Source organism: Bubalus bubalis, chromosome 3 (assembly GCF_019923935.1).
Source record: "Bubalus bubalis isolate 160015118507 breed Murrah chromosome 3, NDDB_SH_1, whole genome shotgun sequence".
Taxonomy (NCBI): Eukaryota; Metazoa; Chordata; class Mammalia; order Artiodactyla; family Bovidae; genus Bubalus; species Bubalus bubalis.
In genome coordinates this window covers 64,657,037-64,675,696 of record NC_059159.1, presented here as the reverse complement: position 1 = coordinate 64,675,696, position 18,660 = coordinate 64,657,037, and the positions used below count along the sequence as shown (strand labels likewise).

The 18,660-nt window shown below is 38.3% G+C and overlaps 2 protein-coding genes across 4 annotated transcripts in view; one reads left to right on the top strand and one right to left on the bottom strand.

Annotated features, from left to right (window-relative positions):
• LOC102395547 (kynurenine/alpha-aminoadipate aminotransferase, mitochondrial) overlaps positions 1 to 9,033 on the top strand; it is a 30,817-nt gene extending 21,784 nt beyond the window's left edge. For 2 of the 3 annotated variants that reach the window (XM_044939682.2, XM_044939680.2), the window contains 5 exons: positions 222 to 283; positions 550 to 614; positions 2,787 to 2,893; positions 7,388 to 7,489; positions 8,604 to 9,033. In XM_044939682.2, the coding sequence (XP_044795617.1) occupies positions 222 to 283; positions 550 to 614; positions 2,787 to 2,893; positions 7,388 to 7,489; positions 8,604 to 8,645 (378 nt within the window). In that variant the 3' untranslated portion in view covers positions 8,646 to 9,033. The remainder of the gene's footprint in view (positions 1 to 221; positions 284 to 549; positions 615 to 2,786; positions 2,894 to 7,387; positions 7,490 to 8,603) is intronic. The other variant, XM_044939681.2, reaches the window with a different exon arrangement.
• The window catches only part of LOC123332738, a 136,217-nt gene that overhangs the window by 43,152 nt on the left and 74,405 nt on the right, over positions 1 to 18,660 (bottom strand). The window lies entirely within an intron of this gene.

Sequence of the window (18,660 nt, the reverse complement as noted above, 5' to 3'; positions counted from 1 at the left end):
ACAGCAGTTTCTTGGATATACCAAGGACCATATAAATATTTGTTATTATTGTTGTCATTGTTATTAAGCAACATTGTTATAAGTCACTGGCCCTATAAAGCTTGGTGCAGCTTATTGCATCTTCTTAGTGTGGTTTGTACATAACCAAGAGTGATTTGCTGTTACATTTGACAAAAAATACATTTTAGAGGATGAACCTTGTTATTTCTCATGCCTTTTAGCTCCTGGTATCACAACTTCTGCATCAGTGGGGAGAAGAGGGCTTTCTGACTTACATCGACAGGTACTGTATTTTAGGTTCCATAGTTTATATAGAAATGGACTTCACTTGATTAATTTTCTGTTTTGAATTATTCCAAAACAATGGAAAAATCACAATGATACAAAGTTTACTACCTGACAGGTCAAATAAATATGCTCTATTCCCTCAATGAGTTTCAACATTTTCATCAAGATACAAAATAGATTCTTATAGAGTGGACTCCAGAGCCTTTTGGTTTCTACAATCAGTGTAGCAAACACATATTTTTCATTGTTTTCTTCCTCTAGGGTTATTGATTTCTACCGGAAGCAGAGGGATGCATTACTGGCAGCAGCAGACAAGTGGTTAAGTGGTGAGTAGAACATACATCCTGTCCTGGATGAGCGAGCAGTAGTCCTTCTATGAGTGAGTGATACCATGGAGTATTGTTAATAACCCTAGGGAAGGAAATAGGGTCCAGGCCTATTCTGGTCAAGAAAATGTTACTCTAGGTCTTCTCTGGTATGCAATGGTTAAGAATATGCCTTGCAATGCAAGGGACACCTCTTCAATCCCTGTTCTAAGAAGATCCCATATGCCCCAGGCAACTAAGCCCAGGCACCACGACTGTCAGACTGGCACTCTAGAGCCCACGCTCTGCAGCATGAGAAGCCACAGTGAGAAGCCTGTGCACGGCAACTAGAATAGCCCCTGCTTACCACAACCAGAGAAAGCCCACACGCAACAGTGAAGATGCAACGCAGTCAGAAATAAGTACTTTTCAAAAACGAAAGTGGTACCCTATAAATAATGTCAGAAGCAACAGCAGTAACCCTGCCACAAATACAGCATTTCTACTACACCTAACTGCTGCACAGAGTGTGTGGTTTAAAGAAGAAAAGACCAACCAATCTAACAACCAACCAGCAATAACCCTGCCACGATTACAGCATTTCTACCATACCTGACTGCTGCACAGAATCTGTGGTTTAAAGAAGAAAAGACCAACCAATCTAACAATCAACCAGCAGTAAGCTACTGAGAGCCAAATAATCTCTGAACCAAAAAGGTTTTCAAAATGTTGCTCCAAAGAGAAGAGGAATTGTGAAATCAACAACATAATTCTTTCTGACTCTATAAAACAAAATACTGCAATCTTTGGCAGGTTTTTCGTTACAGATGATTGGCCTTTTAATCATTAACTTCATTTATCTACTATCTAATCTTTTATATTGCTAATTTGATTTCAGGATGGTTTAGATTTAATTTTCTATTAAGGAAGAAAGTAAAATGAATTTCATGGCTTTAATTACACCACTAAAAATGCCTTTGGCAAAAATAACGGTGAATACACAGTGAAGTGAACGTGGCTCAGTCCGACTGTATGTGCCCTGTGGACTGTAGCCCACCAGGCTCCTCCGCCCATGGGATTCTCTAGGCAAGAATACTGGAGCGGGTTGCCATTCCCTTCTCCAGGCATCTTTCCGACCCAGGGATCAAACCCAGGTCTCCTGCATTGCTGGTGGACTCTTTAGGACTCAGCCACCTGGGAAGCCCTAATACAAGGTATCAATTCCTAATTTCCATCATACCTTCTTCCCTATGAAGTCCTGGTAAAAATACAATTAGTATTTTTTATAAGAGTACTATTTTACCACACTGTAAAGTTGAAAAAAGGTTTTAATCAACAGCAAGTTTTTTAAAATGGTAATAATTAAAATCAAAATAATTTTCTTCCTTCTTGGTTTCTCTATCCTTATATTCAATGAAACATAAAGCCTAAAAATGCACCCAGAATTCCTTAGTTTTAAGTATTACTTTTATAACTAATTACATTCTGATAAAAACGTCAATTCATTACACTTCTGAACAATTTACTGAAACACTAGTAAGATTCTAGAAGGAGTTGAGGAATCCTCTCCTACAATTTGAAAGAGACATGTATGTCTTAGGGACAGCTCTAAGGAAGAGAGATGGGCATGACACCGGAGTTTCTGCATGGTCCTAAAACCCACTAAAATCCTATACATACACATGAGTCCCCTTTCTCCCTTTCAAAACTTCCCCTCACTTTTTGAAATAAAACTCAGAACATCCAATTTCAGGACTCATAAAAATATATTTTTTAAAATTCTGTCACTGAAGGAACTTTTTTGGAAATGCTGCTGCTGCTGCTGCTAAGTCGCTTCAGTCATGTCCGACTCTGTGCGACCCCATAGATGGCAGCCCGCTAGGCTCCCCCATCCCTGGGATTCTCCAAGCAAGAACACTGGAGTGGGTTGCCATTTCCTTCTCCAATGCATGAAAGTGAAAAGTGAAAGTGAAGTCGCTCAGTCATGTCCGACCCTCAGCGACCCCATGGACTGCAGCCTGCCAGGCTCCTCCGTCCATGGGATTGTCCAGGCAAGAGTACTGGAGTGGGGTGCCATCGCCTTCTCCATTGGAAATGCTAGTTTACAATTACTGTCATTTGTCATTTAAGTGATATAACTGACATCATGAAAACTGGACTCAGAAAATATTTCTTCTCTTCTTTTCTTTGTAGGTTTGGCAGAATGGCAAGTTCCTACTGCTGGAATGTTTCTGTGGGTGAAAATTAAGGGCATTCATGATGTAAGAAAACTGATTGAAGAAAAAGCTGTTAAGAATGAGGTAAGACAGGAGGAAAAGCTAAACTTTTTCTGTAATTTCTTAATAAAAATTGTGAGATGTTTATCGTTGCCAACTAGCACAAGGCATAATATTTGCCTATCAGATACACTATCTCATTATTAAGATCATGATAGATTTGGGGTTACAGAATTAGTCTCCTAAGTAGGGGAAATACAGTCATTCAGCTCAGCTACTGGTTATCTTAGTGGCCAGAGCACAGTTTTGGGAGCCACAGTCCTTGGGTGTGAATCCCAGCTCCAGTCCTTCATGATACGTGGTGTTGAGTGAGGTGTCCTCCTTGAGTCTCATCTGAAAAAAGGAGATAATAGGAATCTCTCCTTCTTAGGATTGCTATCATGAAAGGAATCAACATGGAAAAAACTCCTAGACTAATGCCTGGCACATAGTAAATGCTTGATAAGTGTTAGCCATTAGTATTTAAAATAGAAGGGTTTTTCCCTTATGAAAGCAAAGCACACTCAGGGTGGCATTGTACTTCATTAAAGCATAATGTCACTTTTTAATTTTTATTTTATATTTAGGTATAGTTGATTTACCATGCTGTGTTAGTTTCAGGTATACATAAAATTGCTTCAGTTATACATAGGCATATATTTATGCCTTTCAGATTCTTTTCCCATATAGGTTGTTATAAGATACTGAGTCAATTCCCTGTGCTATACAAGTAGGTTCTTATTGATTATTTTACATATGGTAGTGTGTATATGTTAATTCCAAACTCCTGATTTATCCTTTCCACACACACCACCAACATTTCCCCTTTGGTAAACTTTTCTAAATCTCCGAGTCTGTTTCCGTTTTATAAATAAGTTCATATGTATCATTTTTTTTAGATTCCACATACAGTTTAATCACATATTTGTTTTTCTCTGTGTGATTTCACTTAGTGTGATAATCTCCAGGTGTATCCATGCTGCAAATGGCATTATACTAGACCATTCAGGTATGACCTAAATCAAACCCCTTATGATTATACAGTGGACATGAGAAATAGATTTAAGGGCCTAGATCTGATAGATAGAGTGCCTGATGAACTATGGACTGAGGTTCGTGACATTGTACAGGAGACAGGGATCAAGAACATCCCCATGGAAAAGAAATGCAAAAAAGCAAAATGGCTGTCTGGGGAGGCCTTACAAATAGCTGTGAAAAGAAGAGAAGCTAAAAGCAAAGTAGAAAAGGAAAGATATAAGCATCTGAATGCAGAGTTCCAAAGAATAGCAAGAAGAGATAAGAAAGCCTTCCTCGGCAATCAATGCAAAGAAATAGATGAAAACAACCCAATGGGAAAGACTAGAGATCTCTTCAAGAAAATTAGAGATACCAAGGCAACATTTCATGCAAAGATGGGATCGATAAAGGACAGAAATGCTATGGACCTAACAGAAGCAGAAGATATTAAGAAGAGATGGCAAGAATACACAGAAGAACTGTACAAAAAAGATCTTCACGACCCAGATAATCACGATGGTGTGATCACTCACCTAGAGCCGGACATCCTGGAATGTGAAGTCAAGTGGGCCCTAGGAGGCATCACTATGAACAAAGCTAGTGGAGGTGATGGAATTCCAGTTGAGCTATTTCAAATCCTGAAAGATGATGCTGTGAAAGTGTTGCACTCAATATGCCAGCAAATTTGGAAAACTCAGCAGTGGCCACAGGACTGGAAAAGGGCAGTTTTCATTCCAATCCCAAAGAAAGGCAATGCCAAAGAATGCTCAAACCACCGCACAATTGCACTCATCTCACACACTAGTAAAGTAATGCTCAAAATTCTCCGAGCCAGGCTTCAGCAATATGTGAACCATGAACTTCCTGACGTTCAAGTTGGTTTCAGAAAAGGCAGAGGATCCAGAGATCAAATTGCCAACATCCGCTGGATCATGGAAAAATCAAGAGAGTTCCAGAAAAGCATCTATTTCTGCTTTATTGACTATGCCAAAGCCTTTGACTGTGTGGATCACAATAAACTGTGGAAAATTCTCCAAGAGATGGGAATACCAGACCACCTGACATGCCTCTTGAGAAATCTGTATGCAGGTGAAGAAGCAACAGTTAGAAAAGGACATGGAACAACAGACTAGTTCCAAATTGGGAAAGGAGTACATCAGGCTGTATATTGTCACCCTGCTCATTTAACTTATATGCAGAGTACATTATGCAAAATGCTGGGCTAGATGAAGCACAAGCTGGAATCAAGATTGCTGGGAGAAATATCAGTAAGCTCAGATATGCAGATGACACCACCCTTATGGCAGAAAGTGAAAAACTAAAGAGGCTCTTGATGAAAGTGAAAGAGGAGAGTGAAAAAGTTGGCTTAAAGCTCAACATTCAGAAAACGAAGATCATGGCATCTGGTCCCATCACTTCATGGGAAATAGATGGAGAAACAGTGGAAACAGTGTCAGATTTTATTTTGGGGGCTCCAAAATCACTGCAGATGGTGATTGCAGCCATGAAATTAAAAGATGCTTACTCCTTGGAAGGAAAGTTATGACCAACCTAGACAGCATATTAAAAAGCAGAGACATTACTTTGCCAACAAAAGTCCGTCTAGTCAAGGTTATGGTTTTTTCAGTGATCATGTATGGATGTGAGAGTTGGACTGTGAAGAAAGCTGAGCGCCAAAGAATTGATGCTTTTGAACTGTGGTGTTGGAGAAGACTCTTGAGAGTCCCTTGGACTGCAAGGAGATCAAACCAGTCAATCCTCAGGCAATCAGCCTTGAATATTCTTTGGAAGGACTGATGCTGAAGCTGAAGCTCCAATACTTTGGCCACCTGATGTGGAGAACTGACTGAATGGAAAAGACCCTGATGTTGGGAAACACTGAAGGTGGGAGGAGAAAAAGAGATGACAGAGGTTGGATAGCATCACCGACTCAATGGACATGAGTTTGAGCAAGCTGTGGGAGCTGGTGATGGACAGGGAAGCCCTGTGTGCTGCAATTCATGGGGTCACGAAAAGACACGACTGAGCAATTGAACTTATAATAAGTCAATTTTATTACATTTTGTTTGCTTTCTTATCAATGTCATTATCATCCAGAATATTTGATAAGTGGCTATTTCTGTGTAAGAAAATAGCTCCCTGAACTAAGAGCTAAGGATAGAGATTTCCTATTTTATAGTAGTTTTTTTCAGTCCCCTTCACTTATTCCATATACCCTGTGGCATGTACTTTAACTTTTCTAAATAGTCTGCAACTTTATCACTTCTGCCTTAGACCAGATTTGGGTCATCATTCAAGGAGATTATTACCATTTCCTCCTTCTCTACAGAAACTTGCTTCTGGCACATCCCAAAACTATTCCACGATATTGGGAGAAATTACATTTTCATTGTTAATGAGGACAAAAAACTCTTCTTCCACCTTAAAATCTTCTTTCCTGAGTTCTCCAAATCATTTCATTCCCAGTTCATCAAACTTCAGTGACCAGAGCCCAGATTTATAACAAGTAATAACAACGGTTACTTGAAGTTTGAATATCATGATTTTACTAGACAACAATTTCAAAGACTTAACACAAGCCAAGTTTATTTCTTTCTCTGGCACAATTTTCAGAGGCATGGTCTACAGGCTCTTCTGCTCCCTCCCTGAGTCAGAGACCTGGGCTCCTGCCACTGTCTTGCATGGCATTTCAATTCATGGACCACAATGAAAACAGCATGCAGAGGGTATGGCAGGTCACATGGGGAGATGTTCACAGGCCAGGCCAGGAAGTAACACCAAGACTTCCCCTCCCTGGTTGGGATTCAATCACTTGGCCATGAGCATCTAGAAAGAGGCTGGGAACAGTGTGTTTGCATGCCTAGGAAGCAGAGGACACTTGCGTGGGGGCAGCAAGCTGGCAGCCACAGATGTCACCGAAAGGAGACGGTGTCCCAGAGTTTTGACAGAATTACTTGCCATTTTATTCCTCCAGTCTAAGTATTGTTTCCACCTCTTTGAGTGACCCATTTTCTTCGCATCTTCAGGCCTCTACACTCTGTTTCTTCTCCCCAAAGGACTCTTTCCTTGCATTTTGTTTGGTCAATACCTACTTATCTTTGAAGTCCCAACTTAAAGGTCACTTCCAAACTTGATATCTCATAAAGAATATTTCATTGTTAGAATTTATTTTACTTTTCTAGTTACATTAAATGGTTATTATGTTTATTACAATTTCTGTTGCCTGTAGGATCTGTCCTTTGTCCATTAAAGCTAAAATGTAGTGTTTTTCTTCTCTTTCTGTGCATTATTTTAGTATACAGAGAAGAGATAGGACTGCCATATTTATCCTAAATACTTTTCCTGTTTCTGTGCTTTTAGTTTTGTTTATTGTATGACATGCAGAATTTTTCTGTAGGTTGTTTTTTCTCTTGAAATTTCTTTCATTGCTTTTAAACTCAGAAAGTCCTCTGACACTCTGAGATTAGATTTACCTCTATTTTTATTTTTCCTTTAATTACCTATTTTCCAAAACTCTCTCAGATATTCATGCTTCCAGGATATGGTTTCTACATGGATAGTTCAGCTCCTTGCCCCTACTTCAGAGCATCCTTCTCTTCAGCTTCTCCAGAACAGATGGACATGGTGAGTTATCAATTTATTTTTTGTGTTCATTTTGTGAGTTACAACATTATTTCATGTCTCCTTTGATTTCTGGAAAATGGGAATAATTGGAAAGTCATGAAGTATAACTCAAAGAAGTTGCCAGACTTCTATGGAAAGGTAATGAGACCAACTTGGAGTTGAATTTTATTGATTTTGTGAATAGATTTCAGACCTAACTCAACAGTGTTGACAGATCATCAACATGTTATAAACAGAACCTCTTTCCCTCCTGCATAAAATTAACATGAGTCAGAGTACAAATTCATGAAGCCATCAGACTCTTTCTCTGAAGGAAGAATATCAACAAGGGTCAATAGACTAATATTGATGATTAGAATTAGCTTATTGATTAATCAAAAAGTCCAGCTTTAATCAGGATAATATGAAGAAAGAAGCAAGTTCCTAACTACTACCATGTCAGGAACTCACAGAAGAGCCATACACTGAAATCCAGTAACTGCAAGAAGAGTATAATACTTATCCTTGGAGATCGGGTGTTTCTGGGTGTGTTCTTGATTTACTCGCTTTCTCACATCATTAAATATGCTCTTCATAAGTTATATATGAGTAGAGTTGGACAACTGAAACTACATATAAGGCATATGCAGATGAAAGAATATTTGAAAAAATAAAATAATTGGTGTTCTCAGAAAAAATGATGAACTTGAGGGTAAAAAAAATGTCTTTTTAATGTCTGGGATTCTGACATGTTTCCATATATTAGTGGACATGATGGCATACAACCCAGATAAACCTGAGGTTAACCCTGAGCTTTCATTATCTGATCTCAACATAAGATAAGACTCCTTTTTTAAATTTTTAATGTTATGGCAGAATTCTCCTAAAGCCTCTTGAAAGTGAAAGTTGCTCAGTCATGTCCAACTCTTTGTGACCCCATGAACTATGTAGTCCATGGAATTCTCCAGGCCAGAATTCTGGAGGGGGTAGCCTTTTCCTTCTTCAGGGAACCTTCCCAATGCAGGAGTAGAACCCAGGTCTCCTACATTGCAGGTAGATTCTTTACAAGCTGAGCCACAAAGGAAGCCCAAAAACCATGTTAATTTCAGTAATTCTCCTCTCTGTCTTATTTTAGGCCTTTCAGAGATTAGCCCAACTTATAGAAGAATCTCTATGAAGAAATCAAACTCTTTGTAGCACTCATGGATTTCAGATAAATTATTTCTATGATTTAGCAAGAAGAAATGATCACTGGTGTAAGACTTACAGATTGGGTTTCAACAAATATGTCACATTTGTAAAAATTTAACTACAAAACTTTTAAAGTGCCCTTGAAACCATCAGAATACCAAAATATATTTATAATCCTTTTGATAAATTTTCAACCCCCCAAATGATATCCTTATCACGGGTTTTATTGTAAAGAACTCTCTAGTCGCTTTCTGCCTTTTCATACTTATCACAGTAAAATACCAGGCTGGAGGAAGCACAAGCTGGAATCAAGACTGCCGGGAGACATCAATAACCTCAGATACGCAGATGACACCACCCTTATGGCAGAAAGTGAAGAGGAATTAAAGAGCCTCTTGATGAAAGTGAAAGAGGAGAGTGAAAAAACTGGCTTAAAACTCAACATTCAAAAAACTAAGATCATGGCATCCAGTCCCATCACTTCATGGCAAACAGATGGGGAAACAGTGGAAACAGTGACAGTCTTTATTTTCTCGGGCTCCCAAATCACTGCAGATGGTGACTGCAGCCATGAAATTAAAAGACGTGTGCTCCTTGAAAGAAAAGTTATGACAAACCTAAACAGCATACAAAAAAGCAAAGACATTACTTTACCAACAAAGGTCTGTCTAGTCAAAGCTATGGTTTTTCCAGTAGTCATGTATGGATGTGAGAGTTGGACTATAAAGAAAGCTGAGCGCCAAAGAATTGATGCTTCTGAACTGTGGTATTGGAGAAGGACTGCAAGGAGATCAAATCAGTCCATCCTCAAGGAAATCAGTCCTGAATATTCATTGGAAGGACTGATGCTGAAGCTGAAACTCCAATACTTTGGCCTCCTGATGCGAAGAGCTGACTCGTTTAAAAAGACCCTGATGTTGGGAAAGATTGAAGGCAGGAGAAGAAGGTAACTACAGAGGATGAGATGGTTGGATGGCATCACCAACTCAATAGACATGAGTCTGAGCAAGCTCTGGGAGTTAGTGATGGACAGGGAAGCCCTGCATGCTGCAGTCCATGGGGTCACAAACAGTTGGACAAAACTAAGCAACTGAACTGAACTGATAGTCGCTTTATAATTTCCCATAAATTTTCTTTGAAACTAACATTTTACAGTAAATTGTTTGTAGGAATATAATCAAATTCAAAATGGTATATCATGTAAACTCTATTTTTAATTAAATTTAATAAAAATGTATTGCAAAAGTTGTTAGAATTTGACCATTGGGCATAATTCTCAGTAAGAGGATCACAGACATTATATTATGGCATAGGAATCTCTTTAAAATAAAATTCTAAAACTAAACATACCTAGAGGTCTGCTTGCTAATTCTAAATGAGGAGGAGAGATCCAGGACATAGAAAAATTGACTAAATTGTATTTTTATGATACTACACAACTTCAAAAATGTATTCATATCAGTTACAGGATTTCTGGCTACTACACTCCTTTCAGGTACTTAGAATATACTTTTTAATGATTTTCTTTCTCACCTTTATGATCTTTATTTCCCTCATCTGATTATTAAATATATGCTGATCTAAATGTTTTCAAACAATCCAGGAAGAATAAGCAATAAAGTTAAAGTTGCTGGCTGTCTCAGCCTCAGCATTCATCAGCCAGCCTTTTAGATGTTTCTGTGCATGTACACATAATATGTACAAGAATAGGATGTCATTAGGACAGTATCAAAAATACCCTGTATCTGTTTTCTGTTGCTGTAGAAAACTTTACCTACGTTCCATGATCTAGTCCTTATAAAGTTATCAGGTTCTTTGAGGAATTAGGACACTTATGTCACTGTTATTCCCACCTTCCTTATATATATATATATAAATGTCTCCATCATGGCTATTATTTTCCCAGCATCTGAATGAGCTGCAGCATTGAGCCCTGGTGAGAATCACTATGGTTATTTCAAGCTAACCTAAAATTAAGAGTTGTCAGAAGGTTCAGAGAGCCCTAGGCAGGATAAACCCAGAGAGGAACACACTGAGAGGCATAGTACTAAAATTGACAAAAATTAAAGAAAAAATATTAAAAGTAATAAGGGAAAAGGCAATAAATAATGTGCAAAGGAATCCCCATAAAGTTAGCTGGTTTCTCAGTGGAAATTGTGCAAGTCAGAAGGGAGTGACATGATATATTTAAAGTGATAAAAGGAAAGGACTTACAACTGAGAATATCCAGCAAGGCTCTCATGCAGATTCTACAGAGAAATGAAAAGCATTTCATCAGAGACTGAAAAGCATTACTATCTGAACCACCAGGGAATTCTTGGTGGCTCAGACGGTAAAGAATCTGCCTGCAATACAGGAGACCCAGGGTCAGGAGGATCTCTTGGAGAAAGGAATGGCTACCCACTTCAGTGTTCTTGCCTGGAGAATTCCATGAACAGAGGAGACTGGTGGGCTACAGTCCATTTGGTCACAGCGTCAGACACGACTGAGCAACTAACATCTTTTTTCACTTTCAGACCAACTTTGCAACAAATGCTAAAGGAACTGCTCTAGATAGAAAAGAAAAGGCCACAACTAAAAACAAAGAAATTATGAATGGAAAAGCTCATTCATACATACAAAGGCAAACATACAGTAAATGCTTCTAACCAGCAATCGTGAGAAGAGTACAGCATAAACATAGGATACTGGAAATAACTTTGAAATTAAAAGACCAGTAACTTAAAACGATCTTGTATATAGATGCTATGTCAAAACCTCATGATAACCACAAACCAAAAATCTAAAATAGATACACACAAAAAAGAAAAAGGAATCTAAACACAATACAAAAGTTAATCATCAAATCACAAGAGAACAAAAGAAGAGGGGAAGAAAAAAGATCTATAAAAACAAACCCCAAACAATTAATTAAATGGCAATAAGAACATATATTCTTATATAAGCCTTCTTCAGCGATCAATGCAAAGAAATAGAGGAAAACAACAGAATGGGAAAGACTAGAGATCTCTTCAAGAAAATTAGAGATACCAAGGGAACACTTCATGCAAAGATGGGATCGATAAAGGACAGAAATGGTATGGACCTAACAGAAGCAGAAGATATTAAGAAGAGATGGCAAGAATACACAGAAGAACTGTACAAAAAGATCTTCATGACCCAGATAATCACGATGGTGTGATCACTCACCTAGAGCCAGACATCCTGGAATGTGAAGTCAAGTGGGCCTTAGAAAGCATCACTTCAAACAAAGCTAGTGGAGGTGATGGGATTCCAGTTGAGCTATTTCAAATCCTGAAAGATAATGCTGTGAAAGTGCTGCACTCAATATGCCAGCAAATTTGGAAAACTCAGCAGTGGCCACAGGACTGGAAAAGGGAAGTTTTCATTCCAATCCCAAAGAAAGGCAATGCCAAACAATGCTCAAACTACCACACAATTGCACTCATCTCACACACTAGTAAAGTAATGCTCAAAATTCTCCAAGCAATATGTGAACCGTGAACTTCCTGATGTTCAAGCTGGTTTCAGAAAAGGCAGAGGAACCAGAGATCAAATTGCCAACATCCACTGGATCATGCAAAAAGTAAGAGAGTTCCAGAAAAACATCTATTTCTGCTTTATTGACTATGCCAAAGCCTTTGACTGTGTGGATCACAATAAACTGTGGAAAATTCTTCAAGAGATGGGAGTACCAGACCACCTGATCTGCCTCTTGAGAAATTTGTATGCAGGTCAGGAAGCAACAGTTAGAACTGGACATGGAACAACAGACTGGTTCCAAATAGGAAAAGGAGTACGTCAAGGCTGTATATTGTCACCCTGCTTATTTAACTTATATGCAGCGTACATCATGAGAAATGCTGGACTGGAAGAAGCACAAGCTGGAATCAAGATTGCCGGGAGAAATATCAATAACCTCAGATATGCAGATAACACCACTCTTATGGCAGAAAGTGAAGAGGAACTCAAAAGCCTCTTGATGAAAGTGAAAGTGGAGAGTGAAAAAGTTGGCTTAAAGCTCAACATTCAGAAAACGAAGATCAAGGCATCTGGTCCCATCACTTCATGGGAAATAGATGGGGAAACAGTGGAAACAGTGTCAGACTTTATTTTTTTGGGCTCCAAAATCACTGCAGATGGTGAATGCAGCCATGAAATTAAAAGACGCTTACTCCTTGGAAGGAAAGTTATGACCAACCTAGATAGCATATTCAAAAGCAGAGACATTACCTTGCCAACAAAGGTGTGTCTATTCAAGGCTATGGTTTTTCCTGTGGTCATGTATGGATGTGAGAGTTGGACTGTGAAGAAGGCTGAGCACAGAAGAATTGATGCTTTTGAACTGTGGTGTTGGAGAAGACTCTTGAGAGTCCCTTGGACTGCAAGGAGATCCAACCAGTCCATTCTGAAGGAGATCAGCCCTGGGATTTCTTTGGAAGGAATGATGCTAAAGCTGAAAGTCCAGTACTTTGTCCACCTCATGTGAAGAGTTGACTCATTGGAAAAGACTCTGATGCTGGGAGGGATTGGGGGCAGGAGGAGAAGGGGACGACAGAGGATGAGACGGCTGGATGGCATCACTGACTCGATGGACGTGAGTCTCAGTTAACTCCGGGAGTTGGTGATAGACAGGGAGGCCTGGCGTGCTGCGATTCATGGGGTCGCAAAGAGTCGGACATGACTGAGCAACTGAACTGAACTGAACTGAACTGAAGAACATATATACTGAAAATTACCTTAAGCCTAAATGTATTAAATGCTTCAACAAAAAGACATAGGCTAGCTGAATGGATACAAAAACAATACCTTATATATGAGACCCACTTCAGATCTAGGGACACACACAGACTGAAAGTGAGGAGACGGGAAAATGCATCCTCTGCAAATGGAAACCAAAAGAAAACTGAATTAGCAATATTCATATCAGACAAAATAGACTTTAAAATAGAGACTGTTACAAGAGACAAGGAAGGACAGTACATTACGATCAAGACATCAATCCAAGAAGAGGAAACAACAATTGTAATATACACGCGCCCAACCCAGGAGTCCTCAGTATATAAGGCAAATACAACAGTTGTCACTCTGCAGCGTTTCCTTCTGATTTAAATTTAAATAGTGACTTGTCAATTATGAGTCCCTCCTCTGGCCCCATGTAAAAAAGTCTTCAATGCTTCCCTGTAGATCACTGAAACTGAAAGTTAGTTCTTTGAAAAGATAAGCAAAATTGATAAACCACTAGACACACTCATCAAGAAAAAAAAGGAGAGAACTCAAATCAATAAAATTGGAACTGAAAAAGGAGAAGTTGCAACGGACACCACAGAAATACAAAGGATCGTGAGATACTACTACAAGCAACTACAATATACACCAATAAAATGAACAGTCTAGAAGAAATGGACAAATTCTTAGGAAGGTACCAAGACTGAACCAGGAGGAAAGAAAAAATATGAATAGACCAATTACATGTAATGAAATTAAATCAGAAATTTAAAAGGTCACAACAAGCAAAAGTCCAGGACCAGATAGCCTCACAGGTGAATTCTATTAAACATTTACAGAAGCATTAACACCCATACTTCTGAAACTATTCAAAAAATTGCAGAGGAAGGAAACTTCTGAATTCATTTTATGAGGCAACCATCACTCTGATACCAAATCAGACAAGATACCACAAAAATAGAAAATCACAGGCCAATTTCACTGATGAACACAAATGCAAGAAATCCTCAACAAAATACTATCAAATCAACTCCAACAAAACATTAAAAACATCACACACCATCATCAAGGGGATTTATCCCAGGGAAGTTAGGATTTTTCAATATTAAGAAAATAATCAATGTGATATACCACATTAAAAAATTAAAGATGGTTTTTATTTTTAATGTGGATCATCTCAATAGAGGCAGAAAAATCTTCTGATAAAATTCAACATCCATTTGTGACTTTAAAAAATCTCTTCAGGAAGTGGGCATAAAGGAACCATATGGGCTTCCTTGCTGGTTCAGATGGTAAAGAATCTGCCTGCAATGCAGAAGACCTGAGTTCAATCCCTGGGTCGGGAAGATCCCCTGGAGAAGGAAATGGCTACCCACTGCAGTATTCTTGCCTGAAGAATTCCATGGACAAAGAAGCCTGGTGGCCTATAGTCCATAGGGTCACAAAGAGTCAGACATGACTGAGCAACTCTCACTCACTTACTTTGATGTCAACATAATAACATCAAATATAACAACCCACAGCTCATACTGTACTCAACTGTGAAAAGCTGAAAGCATTTCCCCTAAGTAAAACTCTCACCATTTATAGATGACACAATGTAGTACATAAAAAACCTTAAAAATGCTACCAGGAAACTTCTGGGGTTCATTGGTGGATTCCATAAGCTTGCAGGATACAAAATTAATATATAGAAATCTGTGGCATTTCTATACACAAACAAAAGAAAATATCAGAACAGAAATTAAGGAAACAATCCCATTCACTATAGCAAAAATAATAATAATAATAAAATACCTGTGACTAAACTTACCTTAGAAAGCAAAGATCTATACTCTGAAAACTATAATATTTGATAAAAGATATATGGAAAATACGGAGAAGGCAATGGCACCCCACTCCAGTACTCTTGCCTGGAAAATCCCATGGATGGAGGAGCCTGGTGGGCTGCAGTCCATGGGGTCGCTAGGAGTCAGACACGACTGAGCGACTTCACTTTCAGTTTTCACTTTCAAGCACTGGAGAAGGAAATGGCAACCCACTCCAGTGTTCTTTCCTGGAGAATCCCAGGGAACGGGGAGCCTGTTGGGCTGCCATCTATGGGGTCGCACAGAGTCGGACACGACTGAAGCAACTTAGCAGCAGCAGCAGCAGCATATTGAAAATATAGATGACACAAACAGATGGAAAGATACACTGTGTTGTTGGACTGGAAGTATCAGTATTATTCAAATGACCATATTATCCAAGGCAATCTACAGATTCAATACAATACCCATTGAAGAATTTTTCATAGAACTAGAGCACATAATTTTAAAATTTTTTACCCAGAGGGATGGTACGGGGAGGGAGGAGGGAGGAGGGTTCGGGATGGGGAACACGTGTATACCTGTGGTGGATTCATGTTGATATATGGCAAAACCAATACAATATTGTAAAGTTAAAAAATAAAATAAATTTAAAAAATTTTTAAATAAAATTTTTTATGGAAATACCAAAGATCTCAAATAGCCAAAACACTCTTGAGAAAGAAGAATGGAGTTGGAGGAACCACGCTTCTTGTCTTCAGCCTACACCACAAAGCTACAGTCATCAAAACAGTATAGTATTGGCAGAAAATGAGACATTAGACCAGTGGGACAGGATAAAAAGTGCAGAAATAAACTCAAAACCTGTGGTCACCTAGGCTATGACAAAGGGGGCGAGAATATACAATGGCAAAAGACAGTCTCCTCCACAGGTGGTGTTGGGAAAACTGGACAGATATACGTAAGAGAATAAAATTAGAACATTCTCTAATACCATACACAAAAATAAACTGAAAATGGCTTATAGACCTAAATGTAAGAAAGGATACTATAAAACTCCAAGAGTTTTTTCACTTCCTTGACAGTATCTTAGACACACAAAAGTTTTAATTTTGATGAAGTCCAATAATAATTTTTTTGTGTGTTGGTTGTTTTGGTGTTATAATGAAACTTTTCTCTAAGGTAAAATCATAAAAAATTTACATGTATATTTCTGAGATTTTTACATTTTATCTCTTATATTTACCTATTTAATCCATTTGAGTTAATTTTGGTAGCAGATGTGATGTAGTTATCCAATATTATTATTTTGTATGTGAGGTCCATTTGTTCCCCCACCATTTTTTTGAAAAGGCTGTTCTTTGCCCACTGAATTATTGTGGCAACCTTCTCAAAAATCAATTGACTACATATACATGTGTTTTTTAGAAACACAATTCAATTCCATTGATCCTGTAATTATCCTTATACCAGGAGCATGTTGTTTTGGTTACTGTAGCTTTGTAGTAAGGTTTGAAGCCAACAGTTTTAATTTATCCAGTTATGTTCTCCATTTCCAACATTGTTTTGACTATCTGGAGTCTCTTGCATTTGTGTTTCAATAATCAGTTTGTTTATTTTTGCAAAAGGCAGTTGGAATTTTGATAGAGATTGGATTGAGCCTCCAAGAACAATTTGTTCTATTGCCATCTTAAAATTTTGAGTCTTTCAATCCATGGACATAGTCTGTCCTTGCATTTATTTCTTCCTTCCAATAGTACTTTATATTTTTAGTGTACAGGTGTTTTACCAATTAAATTCATTTCTATGTATTTTTTAAAAAATAAATAAATAAAACTCCAAGAGGAAAACACAAGTAGAACATTATTGACATAAGTGGCAGCAATGTCTTTTTGGATCCATCTTCTAGAGTAAATGGAAATAAAAACAAAACTAAACAAATAGGACCTAATTAAACTTACAAGCTTTTGCACAGCAAAGGAAACCATAAATAAAATGAGAAGATAACTTAGGGAACTGGAGAAAATACTTTAAAAGATGCTCCTAACAAAAGATGAATTTCCAAAATATTCAAAGAGCTCATATAGCTTAATATCAAACCAAAAAAATCCAATCAAAAAATGGAGAGAAGACTTAAATAGACATTTCTCCAAAGAAGAAATACAGATTACCAACAGGCACATTAAAAGATGCTCAACATTACTAATTATTAGTGAAATGCTAATCAAAATTACAATTAGGTACCACATCACAAGGGCTGCCCAAGTGACTCAGTGGTAAAGAATCTACCTGCAAAGCAGGAGACATAGGCTCCATCCTTGGGTCAGGAAGATCCCCTGGCGGAGGAATTGGCTACCTACTCCAGCATTCTTACCTGGGAAATTGCATGGGCAGAGGAGCCTGGGGGCTACAGTCCATGAGGTCACAAAAGAGTCAGATATGACTTAGCAACTAAACATCAACATCACGTCACAGGGGTCATTATTAAAAAGTCTACAAAGCATAAATGCTGGAGACAGTGTGGAGAAAAAGGAGCCCTCCTGCGCTGCTGGTGGGAATGTAAATGGCCTCAGCCACTATAGAGGATAGGTTGGAGGTTTCTTAAAAAACTAAAAATAGATCTACCATGTGATCCTGCTATCCCACTTCTTGGCATATACCTGGAGAACTCTAATTCAAAAAGATACATGCACCTCACTGCTCATTCCAGCCCTACTGTCAATAGACAAGGCATTGAAGCCTAAATGTCTGTTGGCAGATGAATTGATAAAAAAGATATGGTATATATTATTCAGCCATAAAACAGAATGAAATACTGCCATTTGCAGCAACATGGGTAGATTCAGAGATTATGATATTCAGTGAAGTCAGACAGAGAAAGACAATTATATGATACTACTTATATGAGGAATCTTATTTTTTAAAAAGATCAAATGCACTTATATACAAAATAGGAATAGACTCATAGACATAGAACATAAACTTGTGCTTACCGAAGTCACTGGGAGGAGAAGGGAGGGAGAAGTTAAATTAGGAGCTTGGATTAAAATAAGTATGTTATATATAAAATAGATAAGTTCCAACTGTATAGCACAGGGATCTATACTCAATATCCTTTAATACTGGAAAAAATCTGAAAAAGAATATAGATGTTTAATTGAATCACTTTGCTATACACTTGAAACTACACATTACAAATTAACTATAATTCAATTTTTAAAAAGAGACACTTTGGAGTCTTAACCCCTAGTACCTAGGAGTGTGACTTTATTTGAACACAAAGTCCTTACAGAGGTAACCAAGTTAACACGAGGTGATGAAGGTGCTGCTGCTGCTGCTGCCAAGGCGCTTCAGTCGTGTCCGACTCTGTGTGACCCCATAGGCAGTCTAATGAGAATGGTGTCCTTATAAGGAGTTTGACAGCAGGGGCGTGCACACAACGGGGAGACGCCATGTGAAGACCAG